This window comes from Carassius gibelio, chromosome B15, assembly GCF_023724105.1.
Source record: "Carassius gibelio isolate Cgi1373 ecotype wild population from Czech Republic chromosome B15, carGib1.2-hapl.c, whole genome shotgun sequence".
Taxonomy (NCBI): domain Eukaryota; kingdom Metazoa; phylum Chordata; class Actinopteri; order Cypriniformes; family Cyprinidae; genus Carassius; species Carassius gibelio.
The window spans coordinates 15,350,861-15,369,804 of record NC_068410.1 but is presented as its reverse complement, the minus strand read 5'-3'; the positions used below and the strand labels follow the sequence as shown (position 1 = coordinate 15,369,804).

At 36.2% G+C, this 18,944-nt stretch overlaps 1 protein-coding gene across 7 annotated transcripts in view; it reads right to left on the bottom strand.

Moving 5' to 3' along the window:
- Positions 1-18,944, bottom strand: part of LOC127973163 (protein turtle homolog B) — a 72,725-nt gene that overhangs the window by 23,260 nt on the left and 30,521 nt on the right. For all 7 annotated transcript variants that reach the window (XM_052577285.1, XM_052577287.1, XM_052577286.1 and 4 more), the window contains exons 4-5: positions 10,635-10,786; positions 4,453-4,570 (exon numbers count right to left, since the gene is read on the bottom strand). In XM_052577285.1, coding sequence (XP_052433245.1) covers positions 4,453-4,570; positions 10,635-10,786 — 270 coding nt within the window. The remainder of the gene's footprint in view (positions 1-4,452; positions 4,571-10,634; positions 10,787-18,944) is intronic.

The following is an 18,944-nucleotide window of genomic DNA, read 5'->3' as shown; positions in this document are numbered from 1 at the left end:
CATAAATGGCTAGCATGCATAGCCTTTTGGATCTCTTATAAATATTTCTGCCTTGTATAGTGATCATAATTCACATCAAATGAAGTTATTCTAAACGTTGTCTGAAAGTGAGTTTTGAACAAAAATGATTTTAAAAGTCTTTAGTGCTGGTGTTGTAGCTGTTAACTTTATGAAGTGATCCATGGCAATAACGCTCTCCAGACACAGAGAAACTCCATCTTTGTTCATAGCCACTCCTCTAGCCCCAGCTGGCCCGCTTTCCCCGTTGGCCCCAAGGAAGCACTGACGAGGCATCTAGCTTTCATGAATTAGCTTACACTAATTAAGGGGGAAAAAAATTAATTGTTTTGAAATCATCCCAGATATATTGTTAATATTCAGTATATATTAGCAAGCTCTTAGCAGGTTATGTAGACAGAATGGACAAAAAGCTCCATGATGTTTCCTGGTGCTCTGTGATCACAAGTGTCCTCTAAATTCTCTGCTTCCCAGCGCAGGCTGTTTGTTAGCGTGCTGCTCTGTATTCACAGCCATGCTCCACTGCCATAAATCTGACTGCAGTGAAAGCCACAAAGCCAGTGACAGGCAGCTTGTTCATGTTTGCTGTCATACTGTACACGGCCCATGGATAATAAACTGAACCACTTCATCATTCTGTACTAACGCAGTGGCCATATGGGGAGAGACTGTGGTACCAGTACCAAGTGCTGACTCAGAGCAAACAACCATTTTTTCTATTTGCATGTGCATAAAATTCACACAATTATCAAACAGATCCCCTCATATCCATCTTGAAGGAGACCAGACAGGCAGATATTTTTCCAGGTGACGTTTGATCCATGGCTTAAATGGACCAGTGTGATGATGACGGATAATTTTTATCCCCTTTAGAGGAATAGTTCACCCAAAAATTTGAATATTTTCATAATTTACTCACCCTCATGTCGTTCCAAACCAAATGTTTGGAGCTTTCCAAATGCTGAACGCAAAAGAACATATTTTGAAGAATGCTGGTAACCAAACAGATGTTGGTAAACATTGCCTTCCATAGGGAAAGAAATACTATGTAAGTCATCTGGGAACCATTCATTGTTTGATTGGCATTCTTCAAAATATCATCTTCTGTGTTCAACATAAGAAAGAAAATTGTCATTTATGGGTGAACAATCCCTTTAAAATCATTATTTCAACTTGTTCTCAGAAGCCAGGCCAAAAGGTATGGAGGCCCATTTCTGCCATTTAAGAAAACAAAATGCTTTGGTAAATCATAATTATGAGATAAAATGTCATATGAGATGAAATATATATGAGATACTGAGTCATGGTTGAGATAAAACAAATGTAAAGTTATGATATACAAAGTCATAATTATAAAGTCCATTGTAATAGTATACATTATGTACATTATATATAAACTTTTTTGTGGAGAAAATAGACGTTGGTCCACATAATGAAAACAGAAGAGAATGAGAGTGTACAAGACATGAGAGGTAACTGTAAACCTGCAGTATATCACCTCCATCGCTCCTAGCAGGGCTGTAAACTGCTTCTACCGGAAGGCTCCATTAGGAGCTGAGTGACAGGAAGTGATCTACGCAGATGGAGCGGACTGGGCATATTGACTGCGGCAGATGTGCTTACACAGAGTGACGAGACGGAAAGACCAGACTCTGACAACACTGATGTGTCCATACACAGATTCACTGAAAGAGACTAATTAACCAGGGAGCACAGAGGGCTTTGCACCTTTTCACCTAGTATCGACAGGACGCGATGACCACAGTAGCGAGAAAAGGACAAATATTGACAGTGAAGGACACTTGCTTGCTCCTGCAGGGTTTCTGCAGGATTTTTAATTAAGACCTGCACAAATAAAATGAATACCATATAAGCGAGGTAGGGCAATGTGTATAGTATCATATTAAACTGTAAAATTACTGTAAAAAGCATCATTTACAGTACAGTTCAGATGCAAGTTTTCACAAAAACTAAAAGTTTTCTAAATGATGACATTTCAGCCTTTAAACCATTTTTAAGAAAGTGCATGACTCAGAAGTATTAATCATTATTTTAATAACATTATATTACATGGTATACTTTAACCTGCAGTTACAAATGCATAAATAATTAGAGATGCACCGATTGTAATTTTCTTATTTCTGATTTTTTTTTGTGTGTGTGTGTGATCTGCCGATACCGATTTTTGAAGATTCCGATTTTCTTCTTCTTCTAAGTGCTATAATTGACAGCATATACAAACAGAAACCTACTTTTGTTCAACGCAAAGTTTTATTTTCATTAAAAAAAAAACTAAAGTAAAATGTCAGTAATAAAATAAGAAAAAAAATGCAAACAACAGCACAAATAAATGCAATAGAATAAAGAGAGCTAATAAACAATAATAGAAAATACTATTAAAAAGTTTTTCAGGGTTTTTATTCAGGTAAGAAACACTACAGAAATTAAAGTAATCATATTAAAATTGTTATCAAATTTACTTTCTGTAGTCTTCATTGTAGAAATGTTATACAAACTAATGCTTACCATTAAAGTTATAAAACGTATTTAGTCAAGATCAGGAACTGATTTTGTCTTTTGTTCTTTGATTAACATGACAGACAGCAGCAGAGATATTGGACAGCATTCCCTTTAAAAGTTTATCCACAGACCCAATTTACTGTTACACAACATGCGTTCTCTTTCTCATCTATTTAACGTTTTAAAACTGACTTTGTTTAACTTGATAGTTGATACCCGCCAAAACAGTCATTTTTCCATAATCTTGTATCAATTTGAACGTTTTAGCATAGTTAGCCACTCATTTTGGTATTTGTGGCTCACGAGCAGTTGGAGACTGAGCGCAGCTATTGCGCTCCATTAATATAAATCAGTGGTGGTGCATGCGCTTTTGGTGTAAGTGCGAAACTTGAGGAAATTACTAAAATAATGCACAATAAAAGCACTATTTAACCCAGTGGTTCTCAATTCCAGTTGTCGCGCCCCCCTTCTCGGCATATTTTGTATGTTTCTCTTATGGCTTCAGACGTTTATTCTATTCGTAAAACTCTGCGTGTTTTCAGGGTAAAAACATGGGTAAATTTTTGCATTGGTCTGAACTCTGAACAAAACAACAGTTGTATTGAAAATGTACATACACAAAGCACCACTCAAATTTCATAGAGTTTTTAAGTTTAATAGTAAAATTCAGCCATATCGCATTTCTGGTCTTTCCGTCACCAAATTTACAACCTCGCAAAATCATAATTAAGACTTTCTTGTGCAATTTAAGACTTTTTAAGGCCTTAAATTTGACACAACTAAATTTAAGACTATTTAAGACCCCGTGGAAACCCTGCTCTCCTGACTAGTAAAAGACGTTTTCTTTTTGTGTATAAATGTGCTTTTTTATTGTGTATGTATCTCTTTGCTAGAGAAGGAAAATCAATGGTTATGTGTTGTATGTGTGTCACAATATACCGGTTTTGGCGATAATCACAATATTTAAATTGAACAGGACACTTATGATAACATGACATGCAAATAACCTACTCCAGTGCCAGTGCCTGGTTGACCTCCTAGGTGACAGTATTGCACCTTAACGACACCTGTCAAACAAGGAGACACAGTACGCTGCCACGCTACTCCAAGAAGATCCATGTTCAAAATTATACAGACAGTAAGTTGCCATTATTTTACTAGTCGTGAAATGGGAAAATTATATTAACCTGTTAACAACAGTAAGCAGTTTCCTGTGTTCATATATGTAAATAAAGGTTTAAAAATTTTTTAAGGAGAATCGTGTTTTCTTTACTCGTCTAAATATTGTATTTATATTTGCAATCAAATCATAGCCAATACATGTGTGTAGCACTTGATTTCTTCTTTCAAAGACTGTAAAAAGATGGACGACACACCTTCACTCTCTTCCAATGAAGCAAAGTGAAGCCGCCAATGGCTCAATAGGGCGCTGCCATATTGCGCTGATTTGGGACCAGAGTCTGTGCAGTAGAGAGTGAAGTGGAGCCTCGTCCTGCCCACACTCCAATTGCAAGCACACGCTCCTGACACTTTTGTCAGGATTGCTCCAATTTTTATCCGCTGTTTGCTATAGAAGAGGCTTGTGTTGAAATAAGGTTAATACAACTCCAGTCTTCTCCTTAAAATCCTGAAGTCAGTTGCCGCCAACAAGTTAAAAAACAAATACTTGTTTTTTACATCAGCGTAATAAAAACTACATAAAATTATGAAAACCATCTTTGAAAAAATGATTTAAAGTGAAATGTAATTATTTAGTTTCTCTCACTTCTCATTAGATTACATTGAGAGGGTGGGGTTCATGACCTTTACTGGGACCAGCCACCTTTGGGCGATCAAAATGATCTGACTTCACTTTTGAAGGCTAGTGCGGCTCGCTTGGTTGCAACACAGACATCGCTATCCGTGGATGCTCACCTTGCACCAGAAGGCGGGTGGTGTGTAGCGCCTCCCCCTGGTCACTGTGGGCACGGCAGCTGTAGGCCCCCCGGTCTTCCCGCGTGATGGCCTGCACCGTTAGACTGCCGTCACTCACCTGTACAAACGGTATATATGTATTAAACATGGGTTACACAAAATGGACAAAATGGTTAAAAATCAGTGTGGTAACAATTTGGCTTAGCATGTCACTAATATGCATTGAGTTCTTTATATCCCATTTTCATCCCATGAAGACATAAAGGGCCAGAAGGAGATTTTTTTTTTACAAAGTATATTTTATACTACTGTACATTTTACATACTGTATTACAATATTAATTAATATTAATATTAATTAATTATGCTTCATGTATTTTTCCCCATTTTCTACTTTATCAATACATTTTATCAAGTGATTTACAGTAAAAACATTAAAACATCTTTAAATCATGATGATCTATATAATATAATATAATATAATATAATATAATATAATATAATATAATATAATATAATATAATATAATATAATATAATATAATATAATAAATACATTTTCAAATAATGCGAACATTGAATTTAATTTTGGACTTTCTAAAGACATTTTTTTCTGGAAATTGATAGCACTATTTTTAGCATACGTACTTCTTCATGCGTTCATACATCTTCAACATTTCTGCGGTAATATTTTTATACACAGCATAAATTAGTCTTTGTATGTGACATGTGTAATTTTTTAAAAGTCCATGCCAAGAAAAACTTTGAAAACCTCTGCATCAAAATAATCAACAAAATAATCATTTATTATGCATTTATTGCTGCATATATTTGTTTACTTTTTACCATATTCAATCTTCATTCAATATAAACAAAATATTGCTACAATTAAAATAAAATACATTTATAAAATAAATAAAAATTTAATACAATATTATTATAAATATATAAAATATCATTATAATATAATTAACATTAAATAATATAAAGTATAAAAATAATGTTCAGATAATATATATTTAATTTATTAATTAAATTTATTAATAGTTTAAAATTAATATTTGAATTTAATTTTAAAGCACATTTTCAGAAATCAGATATCAAGTGTAATTTATAAAATAGTTTCAAATTAATTTAATTTAAAAATGCAAATTTAAATTTAATTTAATTTAAAAATGCTTTTCAAAAATCAGATTTCACACCAAGTGTAAAAAGAAATTGTTTATAGTTTTGCTTGCTTTGTAACAAATCAATCAAATTAAATCAGCATCCCCAAATGAGATTAAAAGAGCAGCTGCATATTCCGGAACAACACATGGAAGACATGAAATAGTTCCCTGCAAGGACATTTTGGAAGGAGTGGGTCGAGCCTTATTCTCTGCACGTCGATAGCTTTAGCCAGAGGACACTGGCCTTATTGTTCCTCCCACACAATATCCCAAGGTGTGTCAAATCCTCCCGGCCTGTTCCATCACCATCCTGTCGCTGACAGACACGTCACACTGATGACCCAGACGAGAGCAGATAATAAACTCTCTCAAACACTGTGTGTGCGAAGAGCTTTATTTAAACACACACTGCTGTGGAGGAGGGCAGGGTGAGAAACAAGCTCTGTGCATCGAGACGAGACTTCTGTGCCTCTTGCTCTTTAGCGTGTGTATTCCTTCTCCACATTCCTCCGTTTCTCTACCTTCTAGCCATGGAAGCAAGGAAAATAATGGAGGACCACCGGCCTCCACACCACTGTTCTCAAAGGTGAGGTCACGACACACTTCTTTTGAGTAAATGTCTGGGACTGTGGCCGGTTAGCAGTGGGAACGGCTTTTAAAAGTAAGAGCCGAAGCTGAGTGCTTTCCCCCTACAGAAGAAATAATTTAATATAGATTTGATACAATCTAATTGCAGCTAAATCAAGATGGGCAATTTACTAAATGTGATGTGGAATTTCCTAACCTTCTGCTAACATTCACTGACAAAAATCAAGTGCGAATTTTTCTGCAGAGCGTCAGGGATTAAGCGTACAATGACCCCCAACAAAGTATATTTTGCTCACTTAGGCCACTCATAAACAGCTATGTATACATATGATATTTTGTATCATTTTGGACAACACGTCTTATGTTTTGCACATTTGTATAATACTACTTAACATTCAGTGTGTAATAATGTAAAAATGTCTAATAACTTCTAATGTTGATATTTTTATATACAGCGGTGGCCAAAATTGTTAGAACACTTGGCATATTTAAGAGGTTTCTATTGTTTTTGATGATTTGGCCATTATAATACCCATAAAATGAACTATTGCCGGAATTTCCTGAGACAGAAGGAATATGCAGGAACACTGAAAATGATGGACTTGCCGCCTCAAATCTGGACCTCAAATAAACTGGACACATCTTTTGTACATTCTAAGGAGCGATGAGTTGCATTAGGCATGGGATAACATTAATGTTAAAGTTCTCTGGAAATATATTGACACTATGCCAGAGAGATTTGCTACTGTAATTGCTGTAAAAGGTGGACAATACCAAATATTAAAGTTAAAAGTGGATAAAAACAGTACAACTCACTTAGAACAACAATCTGCATGTTTCAGAAACATTATGAAATTAAATCATGTTTTGGAGGCAAAAAAGGTCAATATTTTCAGATTTGCCAGGTGTTCGAACAATTTTGGCCACCACTGTAAAGGCATACACATTCTAATTAACAATAAATGTATTTTTTATAAATAAATAAAAAAGCTGCAAACTATAATAATAATAATAATAAATCACATAATATTTAATTAATTATTTTTTGTAATGTTTTGTTTGAAGGGCTTGCTACAATAATAAATAAACTGGGTTTGAGACAAACGTGATCTTAAGGGAATCCTCTTCAGGGCCGTGGTGTGAAGGAGGAGAAGAGTAGCCACGGAGGGAATAACCTTGCTAAGAGCGGTCATGAAGGAAAAACAGCAGCCAGCCATCACTTCCTGTTCAATGTTCATCAATCGCCGGTGAGCGAGAATGGCAGGAAGAATAGGGTAAATGGCACTCAAACACGCCTCGTGTAAAGGCTAGCTGTGACCAAAAGCATACTGGGAAATGCAAAAAAAAAGAAGAGCACGGCGAACAGAGGTGGTGCAGGTGGCTAGTCTAAAACAGATGAAAGTGAACATTCAGATGTAAGACAGAAGCGGCTACACTGTCTCTCTTGTCTTTTATTTGTCTGTTTCCTCAGGGATCGCTCTTCTGATGTGCTGAGAGGCAATGCCTACTGAAGCCAGACTGACTGCCTGTTCTGTCAAATCCTGCACCGCCTCCTCCCTCGCAACCCGCATGCAGTGTAAGGTGGAAACACGCTTGTCAGTTTTTCTCCATTCCCAGTGCAGGCGGGTGCTTTTCAACTGTCAGACCCCCGACACAGGCGCTGACTGACAGAGCCTTTTCTTACAAACAGCTAGTGATGATTCATGCTTCCATTTCCAAAAGAAAAATGAGACAGTACAATTCACTGCAGATCAAATTCATGGCTAGACTAAATTCATACTGGCTTTATTTGGAGACAAAAAGTACATTGTCAATTTCTACTTTATTATTATGCTCTTTTACAATGTCTTGAATTTGTTTTGGAGGTGTACTAGAACATGCTCTCATGCTTGGTGTTTCAAAAAATGCAGAATTTTTTTACAGAATTTGCATAATTACAATTTCTTTCTCTCCAGCCTTGCACAAACAGCTTGATTAGTTCCAGGTTTGTTGAACACCCACCTTCCAAAAAACTAGATGTGTCGTGATTGGTTAGTTTATCCCTGTGCGTTGTGACTGGCGAACAGTTTCGACAGTGTTTCAGTATTGCCAAAGCAGCAAGTTCCGTCTGCAATATTTTGCAATATTGACGTATAGTTAAGGATGGCGTCAATATTGCTATATCAGTTTGAGCCAGATTCAGACTAGGGCTGTGCATTTAATCAAAATCAGGGTGAGCACAGCATGTATCTGAGCGCGCACCTGGTTTTATGTGTATATTAATGTGTATTAATGTGCTTTTGCTCTACAATAATGTACTCTCACTGCTTCTGCACCACATAAACATACTGTAAATGCACTGCAGATGGAGTATGTGTGAATATATTTCAACACCTGAGGAACCGCTACAATGTGCTCTATGACCAATGCATGGCCAAAATAAAAAAAAATACATTTTGCCATATGTCTAGACATTTTGTCACACTTAGTGACTATATTGACTTATGTCTGTTCTAGAAACATGTTACAACTTTTTGATAAAGCTCTAATTGGTTTTCTTTTGGAAATGTTTCATGACTGTAAAGCATGTGTGTGTGTTAAAATAGTAATTAAAATCGCAAAATTGATCAGAAATCGCAATCTTTTTTTCACACAGCCCTAATTCAGACCCAGAAAGAGGACTGCGCAGAACCATTGTAAGCACGATTATTGCAAGACATATTAAAGTGGTAACGTTTTAGTTTTTTGGGGCTAAATCAGCTTTAAGATAGGATGTCAACAACCGCCTAGAAAATAACTGCATTTACTATGTACAAATAAGGTTGTATGTATTATTTTTATTGTTATAGAATTCTAACATTATTACATGAATTGCAGTGAAACTGTTATACAGATTAATTTATTTATACCATAGTCCAGTGTTTCCCAGGTGGCATATATATGCAAAATCATTCTCTGCCAGCAGGAGGCACTGTTGGAGAGGTAAAAATCAAGGTTTCCCTAGTAACGGCTGTAGACAAAGCAGCTCTGCTCAGAAAAACACTGCTTTATCAGACATTACATGCAAGATTAATGAAAATGCCTTAAAATTTCGCTGTAGTTCACTGACAAGCTAGGCAACATCGCGCTCAAAGTTGAATGTGATTCATTTGCCATTATGAGGGCGATTTTGCCTAATTGTCAGTGAACTACGGCTCTGGGTGCAGATGCACATGATAATCGAATGTGATTAATTGTTTAGGTAATTATAATTATTCAGGTGCATGTGTAATAACTTGTGAAAACATAATGCTACAGCTTCACTTCTTTTTGTCGTCTTGTCTGAAATGTCATTATCCATGACCTCACCCCTCCCCACCGCCCCTTCCATTTGAATTTCAGTAGGCGGGAATTATTTTAATGATATTCTAATGGGCCGCTTTGTGATATCACAAAACCTGGAAAATAAACGTTGTAGTCCAAACGAGCCGTTCGTTGTAGTTCTTGAGAAGCAATTTTTTTAAATGAAATATCTCCCTTTGGATTTGACTTTGAGATTTGTAAGTTTGAAGATCATTTTTATGCCCAAACATACACACTACAAATTGACTAAAATTCATAATAGGACCCCTTTAAGGCAGCAGCTAACCAAAACGAAAGTGCTCAAACTACAGAGAAAAAGGTTTTCTCACACACAATTGGTTTTGTCTTATTAAAATATATAATATAACTTTATTCACATAATATATATTGAATTAAGTTTAATTTAATTTCATCTCATTTCTTTTTATTTTCTTGGTTTGTGCATCAACCTTTTTTTATTAAATATCTTGTTCTCACCAAGGTTTTAACAGTAATAACATTTGTGAAATATTATTACAATTTAAAATAACTGTTTTCTATTTTAATATATTTCCGAATGTAATTTATTCCTGTGATTTCAAAGCTGAAATTTCAGCATCACCACTTTAGTCTTTAGTGTCACTTCAGAAATCATTCTAATATTCTGATTTGGTGCGCAAACTATGAAAGGCCATTTCTGTGACAGCATAAATAAATAATACGATTTATAAGTAATAATAATAATAATAAACCTTATTGTGACTTTTTAGTCATAATTGCGAGATAAATTTGAAAAACAAAAAACTTTTTCTCTCACAATTCATTCCACCATGGAATAAAAAAGATTTCCAAGATATGACTTTTTCTTCTTTTTTTTCCACAGAATTGCACGTTTATGGCATTCCTGTATTTATATCTTGCAATTCTCAGAACTGAGAGATAACAAAATTCCAAATAGATAAAAAGTTGCAGTTATTTTTTGAAGTTTAATTACTGCTTAGTATTTTTTGTGGAAAATGTGATGTTTTCTTCTCAAGCAAATTAATCTTGTTTTCAGGATGTTCAGCTATTTCTAAAGGAAAACAAGTCAAAAATGCTGATTAAGAAAGAGAATTCAACCCACTTACCATGTATTTCTTGTTGCTGGTCAGCTGATCCCCCTCTCTCAGCCAGGTGACCACCGGCTTGGGGTTTCCAAAGGCAGTGCAGGTCAGAGTAATGCTGCCACCCTCCCTCGCCTCCACGTACTGCGGTGGCGTGTCCGTGAACGTAGGGGGCGCTGGGAGAGAAACAAAGACATGACAAGTTGAGTCTAGATTTTTTCATATTTAATAATCTCAACCCTCTGTGATGTAATTCAGGCCTCCTTTTTAATGAAAGCCAATGGTGTTGTATTGCCACCAATACTGTACATCTGATTACACTGGATGTGTAGAACTTTGCAAATGATGATCATTCCATTTCAGCATAATTTTGCATAATCACACTCATGTGCACCTATTTATCAAGTGCTAAAACAAGTCTCTAGGAATATGCATTGAGCACTTTCAGCAATGAAATCCTAACTTCCTCTGCATGTGGGTCACCATTGGCCTATAGCAGTTTTGCTTTCAACAGCACAAACACCTGGTCAAAAACAAACAAAGCAAGCATTTAATGCCTCTGAACATCTGTCCATCTGTGCCCACCATGAGCTTTTTCATCCACACTACAATCTGTTGCAGGTTAACACGAGGGAGAAGAATTTATAGTCCAAAACGTCTAGCTGAGATCAGCATCAAATCACTAAAAATATGTATTCCCTAAGGATGGGTCACAGTGGTTGACTAATCCAACCACAAACTAGTTCACTGTTGAGGTCGACTAGGTTTTTTTAATTTTTTCATGCATTTCTTTTTAGTTTTTATATTTTTACCACTAGTGCTAATTAATGTGCTGACAGCATGTCAAGAACTTTTCACAGAAAAAACCTTTCAGAAAACGTGCGTTTTAAAGGGATAGTTCAGTCAAAAATGAAAATTACCAAATGATTTACTTACCCTCCTAGGTGTATATGACTTTTTTTCAGACAAATATAATCGGAGTTATATTAATAAAATGTCCTGGCTCTTCCAAGCCTTACAGAGGTCGAGTACCATCCATCATAAAAAGTACTCCACACCGGTCTGGGGGGTGGGGGGAATATGATAATGTAATAGTCCCATGAGAACCAAGCTTTGTTTACAGTAAAGGAAAACAAGTCTCCTCTGACATATTTCTTTAAAAAATCCTTGTTTTGTGCTTCTAATTCATGACTGGTGTTTTGTTTTGCTCTGTTCTTTACACTTCCTCATTGGTTACCACATTTTCCAATCTCTTGTGAACACATATACAACAGTTAGATTAAGCTAGAGATTACGGTTTATATTTTATTGTTAAGTTGTAAATAATGACACTTTTCTTAGAAAAACACATCCATTTACTTAAAAAGGCCTTTAATATCTACCCAGAGCCATGTGGGTCACTTTTTATGATAAATGGATGCACATTACTGGTCTTAAAAATCTCAAACCTATTCACTGCCATTATAAAGCTTGGAAGAGCCAGGACAAATTTTAAAATTACTCCAACTGCATTTGTCTGAAAGAAGAAAGTCATATAGGATGGCTAAGATGGAGTAAATCATGGGATAATTTTTGGGTGAACTACCCCTTTAAATTCATCCCCTTTACACTACCTCCACTATAGTCTTATACGTCATCTCACATTGTTGTTTAAGTTATAAATAGTCCAGATTGTAAAAATTCACAACTTTCTCTTTCATTCCAACACATCCTATATTATATTTGAAAGTGTCTTATGTGAGCGAATCCTAAAAATAGTCTAGTTGTTTAGGCATCCCACCAAGTCTATTCTGACATTATGCTGTTTTGCATGTCCCTGATATTGCCTTATAGTTTATTTCTTCTTTCTTTTCACCACTTCAATCTCTGTTTTCTCTTTGGAATACTTTTTGATAAACATTTGAAGGTTCTTTTAGGGACCAACAAACTCCATCACACACCTGTCCTACTTTCTGGACTCGTCTCACTATGTGTTTTTGAGAAACCTTGGGCACACACTGCGAATGACAAACAGAAGACATATTTCAGAAGGCACTTGTCTGAAGGTCTTTCCACATGAACAGATGGTCTGGACAGAGCTCAGTGACTAGACGCTCAACAACTCAACTTTTCTCTGTGCTTCACACCAGACATTAACTTCTGGCAAGCAAACAACCTTTTGCTCTCAAATACTGATTGATGTCTTATTAATAGTACCTAAATAAAATGATCCAGGAAAACAGATTTCATATGCTGAGCTATAGAGTGTTCTCAACCTAATTTCCTTATGAAAATTAACTGATCTAGAAAACCATAGACACATGGACACTGATGTGTACAGTATACAGTTTCGTATTGCTGTTGACCTCCATAGAAGGAAATATCTCATGACTAACAATTTTTGATATTTTTACTGGCAAACAAGACAAAATTACTTATTAAAAAGACACCAAAGTTCCCATTTACAAAACAACCGAATCATTTATCCTCATGATATTCATGTCTGCAGAATCACACATAAATAAAAAATTATGTAAAGTTTTTTACATAGTTATCATTCTTTGTAAGAACAGTTCTTAAGATATTCTTCAAAATCTTTTCTTTGTGTTCCAGCATGCAGGTTTGAAAAGACATGAGAATCAGTAAACGATGACAGAACTTCCATATGTTGGCTGTATAATTTTTTTGCTCAAGGGCACACTGATGATATCTGACCCATTGTGGGTTCAAAACTGCAACCTTCAGTTTACTAGCTCAGATATTTAACCACTAAGCCTTATTGTGGTTTGGATTGGTACTTAGTATCAGAAGCTAATGATCTGTGGCCACTATGGGTGTGGGCAGGATGCTCTGAAAGAGACGAGTGTGACGGCCGCACTGATGAAGGAGGGCTGTGTGATGACCTGAGCATCTCCACAGTGCCACTACTGTTCTCTGAGCGGGTACATCTGCCCGGCTGACACCTGCTGGGAACACGCGGGCAGCCAGCCACCCTCTCACCCATCCTGGCAGGAAGAACAGCCACTGCCCACATAGGATCCATACACAAGTGGATGCTAATATAGCCAGCTTCAGGAAACCAGTGCTGTCAGACTTTCTGCCCTTGTGAGACCAGACAGCACCTGCCCCAACAAAGACGCTTTTGGACAAGTGGGGCAGTCTGAATACCAATGAACACCAGTGTTTCTTACAAAACTTTTAAGAGTGTTCATATCTGTGATGCAACTCGAATCTGTACATGAATGGTAAGTATTGAGCATATTATGCTGTGATGTCTCTTTCTAAAAATGTAAATAATGTGGCGTTCTAATGGTGCAGTGATAAACAGTGACTGTGAAACCAAAACGAGGCTGCACAAAACAAAATGTGTGAGGAAAAAACATTGTGGTACAAAACTAAATGATATTGCAAAAACAGAAGTTGACGTTTTCCTAACAAAAGCAGAATGCACAAAACAAAACTTGACTGTGAAAAACAAAACCATATTGTGTAAAACAAAATTTGATTGCATAAAGCAACAATGTGCAAAACAAAAGTAGAATGTGCAAAATAAAACTTGATTGTGTAAAGCAACACTGTGCAAAACAAAAGTAGAATGGGCAAAACAAAGTTTGATTGCATAAAGCAACAACAATGCAAAACAAATGTAGAATGGGCAAAACAAAGTTTGATTGCATAAAGCAACAACAATGCAAAACAAAAGTAGAATGTGCAAAACAAAATTTTATTGCACAAAATACACTTTGCGCAAAACAAAGCTAGAATGTGCGAAACAAAACTAGGCTACATTGTAATAATTAAAAAGGATTGCACAAAACAAAACTAGGCTGCCTAAATCACAACTATATTGTGTAAAATAAAACTAGATTGAGGCAAAAAAATGACACAATTTTGTGCAAAACAAAACTAAAATGCACAAAATAAAATATTGCAACTAGACCGTGCAAAACGAAATGAGATTCCACAAAGAAAATAAAATGAAGAATATGAAAAACAAAACTGGGTTGCGCAAAACAGTTCAAAACATTACTACACTGTGCAAAACAAAATTTGACTAAGCAAAAGATAATACTAAAACGCAAATTTCAAAAATGCAATTCAGTTTTATTTATACATTTAATATGTGTGAAATGAAACTATACAGTTTATTACACACTTCACACAGTTGTTGAAGTTTATGAGTTTTGAAAAGCTATCAAGCATCCACAGCATCACGCTGTTGTTCAGTCAGCGAAAATGCGAACCAGCACCAATTTGGTGGAAAAGGCATATAGAAAAGCAAGCTAAAGGTTGTTGATTATAAAAAAATATTTTAGAGTTTAGTTTTTATTTCTAACAGCAAGACTTTCAATCATAATCATTTCAATCTTATCTACATAATAAATGCACATAAAGCATTTCATCACAAACTGACCAAGTCAGCTAATGGACTACTCCTTAGAGGATCGTCTTTAAAGCATACTTATTAAAAGTCATAAAATGGTTACATCCCATAAAAAAACTAATGGCAAAATGTATTGGGAGGAGCAATATCTACATATATCTTTTTCATTTCAGTCAAAGACTACCATGACTGCAGGTCACTCACAAGTCCGCAATCAAAGCAATGTAGTGAATTTTAAGCAGGCATTATGTCGTTTAGATTCAAAGCTGCATTGCTTGCAAATCCGACCATGAGCCATTTAGCCAAAAGGCTGTTAGATGCGCTTTATCGGAAAACGTCCTGACGACATATAAAAACCACACACCATCTCACACCACAATCCCTGATATTGACATTTGAGAAAGCACCTAAGGGCCAGGAGTGTGTGTGCATGTGAGGGGACGTGACTGAGTGAACTGCCGAACTGACCGTGAATGCAAACGAGGGAGGGCATGAATGGCCGCTGCGGCAGTAAAGAGGAAATAGGAAGCCGTGAAATAAACCCTCACAGATGTTCGCACAAGCGCCACCCGCCACAGCTGCACAGGTGACATTTCTCCGGCTGAAAAAAGACGAGCCAGACACTGAACTCATTCACCCTGGGCCAAAAACACACACATACACAAACACGCACCCCGCATGCAATAATACACCCTTCTCTTGTACCTCTCACTTGCTTGCTCTCCCGCCGCAGCTCTGAAATGGAGAAATGGCTACTGTGCACTTTCCAAATAAGTCACAGTGATTTCTGCAAGCAAACGGCTGTGGACTTTCAACATGGATGCAAGGTGCAGCAGACTGTTACCCTTGCTGGTATCATTGTTTAAAGTTTGGAATATGCATGAGTCTCAACTCACAGGCATATGTTAAATATACAAATAGCCTGTGCTTACAGAGAGCTGACAGCGCTGTGCTAATTATACCGTTCCTGTGGATGACAACTCAACGTCTGACAGCAGCCAAATAAATATCAGGTGCTGCTTCATTTCACAATGAATAATCAGCATAACTGTATGCAGAGATACAAAATAACCAAACTATGTACTTTACTGCAGCAAACATGTACTCATTGCCATATATATGACTTTTTATAGCAGTGACTATGTAATGCTCTCTTCCTAACTTGTTTGGTTTACTTCAAACTGTACTAAAGGAAACATCTGTTTGGGCTGGTATTAACTATTTCTTGCAAAGTAAAAACAGGTTAGGGGTGCAAAAGAGTGCTGGGGGTCTGTGGAAAAGTTAAGTGAAAAACAAAACAAAAGAAAAAACAAAAGTAAGCCAAAAAACAAAACGAAAACCAAACTAAAAAAGAAATTAAAAAGATGAAGCAAGAAAAAAAAAAAAAAAACACAAGATAAAATTCACCAAATTTGACACTAAAAAATTGTACACTGTGCAAAACAAAACGATACATCAAAACAAAAACAGGAACGGGAATTGCAAAACAAAACTACTATGGAGGGATTTTTGGGTCAAATTATAAACTAAAAGTCTAAAACTAAAAGTCTTAAACCAAAACTAAAAATGTTAATTTGAAACTTAAAGTCCAAGTCGAAAATTAATTTGGTATTTAGGATTGGGCATTTGGTATTTAGGATAGGGCATTTGTATTTAGGATTGGGCATTTTCTATTTAGGGTTGGGCATTTGGTCATTTAGCCATTTAGGATTTAGGATTGGGCATTTGGGGATTTAGGATTGGGAATTTGGTATTTAGGATTGGGCATTTAATCATTTAGCCATTTAGGATTGAGGATTGGGGAGTGTATGCAAATTAGGAGGCGTGGCATAAATACTGGAGGCTGGGTTTGAAATGGCTGGTGCGCAGAGGCACCTTATGGACAGCAGAGGGAGCTTCCAGTCCTAAGGAGCACACTGTAATGAAAGTAATGTAATTGTAATGTAATTCTGTTTCTGTAATGAAACAGAGCGAGTGAGCGGCTTGAGCGAGGACTGTGTGATAACTTCAACTTAATGACAGCTTTGTAACATTTGTGGCCTCAAACACAAAGTCACCAGTGAAATAAGTGCTATTGGTCTGACGACGAGAAAGCAGCAGACAGTGCAGCAGGTAAGATAATTTATAATAATGGTTTGGGTTTTATTTATATATATATATATATATTTGTTTTTTTGTAGAAAAAAAAATTAAAAACAAAGAAAGAAAAATGTGTCAAATATAGATAATATTTGCCACATTATCTTGTATTTATTAAATGTATTTATACATGGAAATATACAGCTGCCTTTATATCCTGAAAAACATTCTATTTGGGGTCATATTAAAAAACTTTCACATTAAAAGTATATAAAATAACCATCACCAACATACCAACACACGCTAACGATTTCTCACCTCCATGAGAAGAGACTGTGGTTCCTTAATGATGACCATAATTATCTTTAATTCCTCTGCAGCTCATACATGTAAGGTGATGTACAGTGAGAATCAGTATGTAGTGCAGCCAAATACAAAAAGACTCTAGTATTGGAATTAATCTGCTGTGTCAGCACTTGATTTAAGCCTACAGTGGTGTTGCGAAACTATTAATATGCGGCCTTTTGGATATTGACCCCCAGGCAATGATTACTTAGCTGTGAATCATGATAGTTTACATATTGTCTTAATGGATCGTATTAAATTCATCATCTAATAAAATGCAAACACTCACCGTGGAGGAGATAATATATTTCCAGTGGCGCTGAACCATGCCCATAAATAATAAATCAGGCAAAATGTGATGTTCATATGGAATGAAAGGGAGGAACATGACATGACCAAAGCCTAGAGCTACCCCAAATTTGCCTCTGTAGTTTGGCACCATGGAAGACATCTCCATTAGTGTAATGGAAATGATAAGGGCTCTTCTGCATGGTGAAATGTTACTCTGTTTATTAGACATAAGGGCATGCAGATCTCAGAGCAGGCCGATGGGTTTCTTTTGAATGCTGGCCCATGCCCAAAGGCTCATAATATTGAATTCAGGAAGTTTTGGCAGGGCATATCAAATAATGGCCCCTTTTTATTTCTACAAACAGCCAGGGTTTTGTTACAGAAAGTCACAGCCATGAACTCGAATTTGCTACTTTCTAGTCTGTTTCAGAAGGGATTGGAGTGAATTTGATTGGATAAACATCTTTGTAGTGCAGGATGAGTAGAATCAGTATTTTTGTTCATTCTCCTAGAAATGTGTCAACATTTAGGAGTTAACTATGACCTTAAAGATTACAGACATGGATTAAATAATTAACATTATAATGAAAAATTATTGCCAAGTATATGACAAGAAAAGAGAATATTGGCTCTAACAAGGGAGACTGCAATAATGTTTTCTGAGGGAAACAATGGCAGCAGACCTAGACCGCGAGGGAGTACATTGCTAATTTCTGTAACAAGAGCATGAAGACTGTTTTTTGTTGGGTCTACCACACATATTAGTCACAGCAGCAGCCAGTCATGAGTGGTAAGAGACACATCCTCCTCCACTCCTCACAGCTCTGATTAACTGCTGATATTAGAAATGAATATGAAATCAAGTCGCGATTAGTCCTACTCCACCCCCAAAAGCAGACATTCATTAAAAACGAGGGGATGGGGAAGAGAGCACACTGAAAGAGAGAGAAAATCGAGGAGAAATGCACGTCGGTCCATCCTGCAGTGTTACAGAGTCTCAAGAGAAACTGAGTAGACTACATACATTAACATATGCAGACATAAGCAAATCCTTATGCACAAACTTGAGATTGATGGAACGACAGAATAGAACTGGTGATAGATAGATAGATAGATAGATAGATAGATAGATAGATAGATAGATAGATAGATAGATAGATAGATAGATAGATAGATAGATAGATAGATAGATAGATAGATAGATAGATAGATAGATAGATAGATAGATAGATAGATAGATAGATAGATAGGCGTGT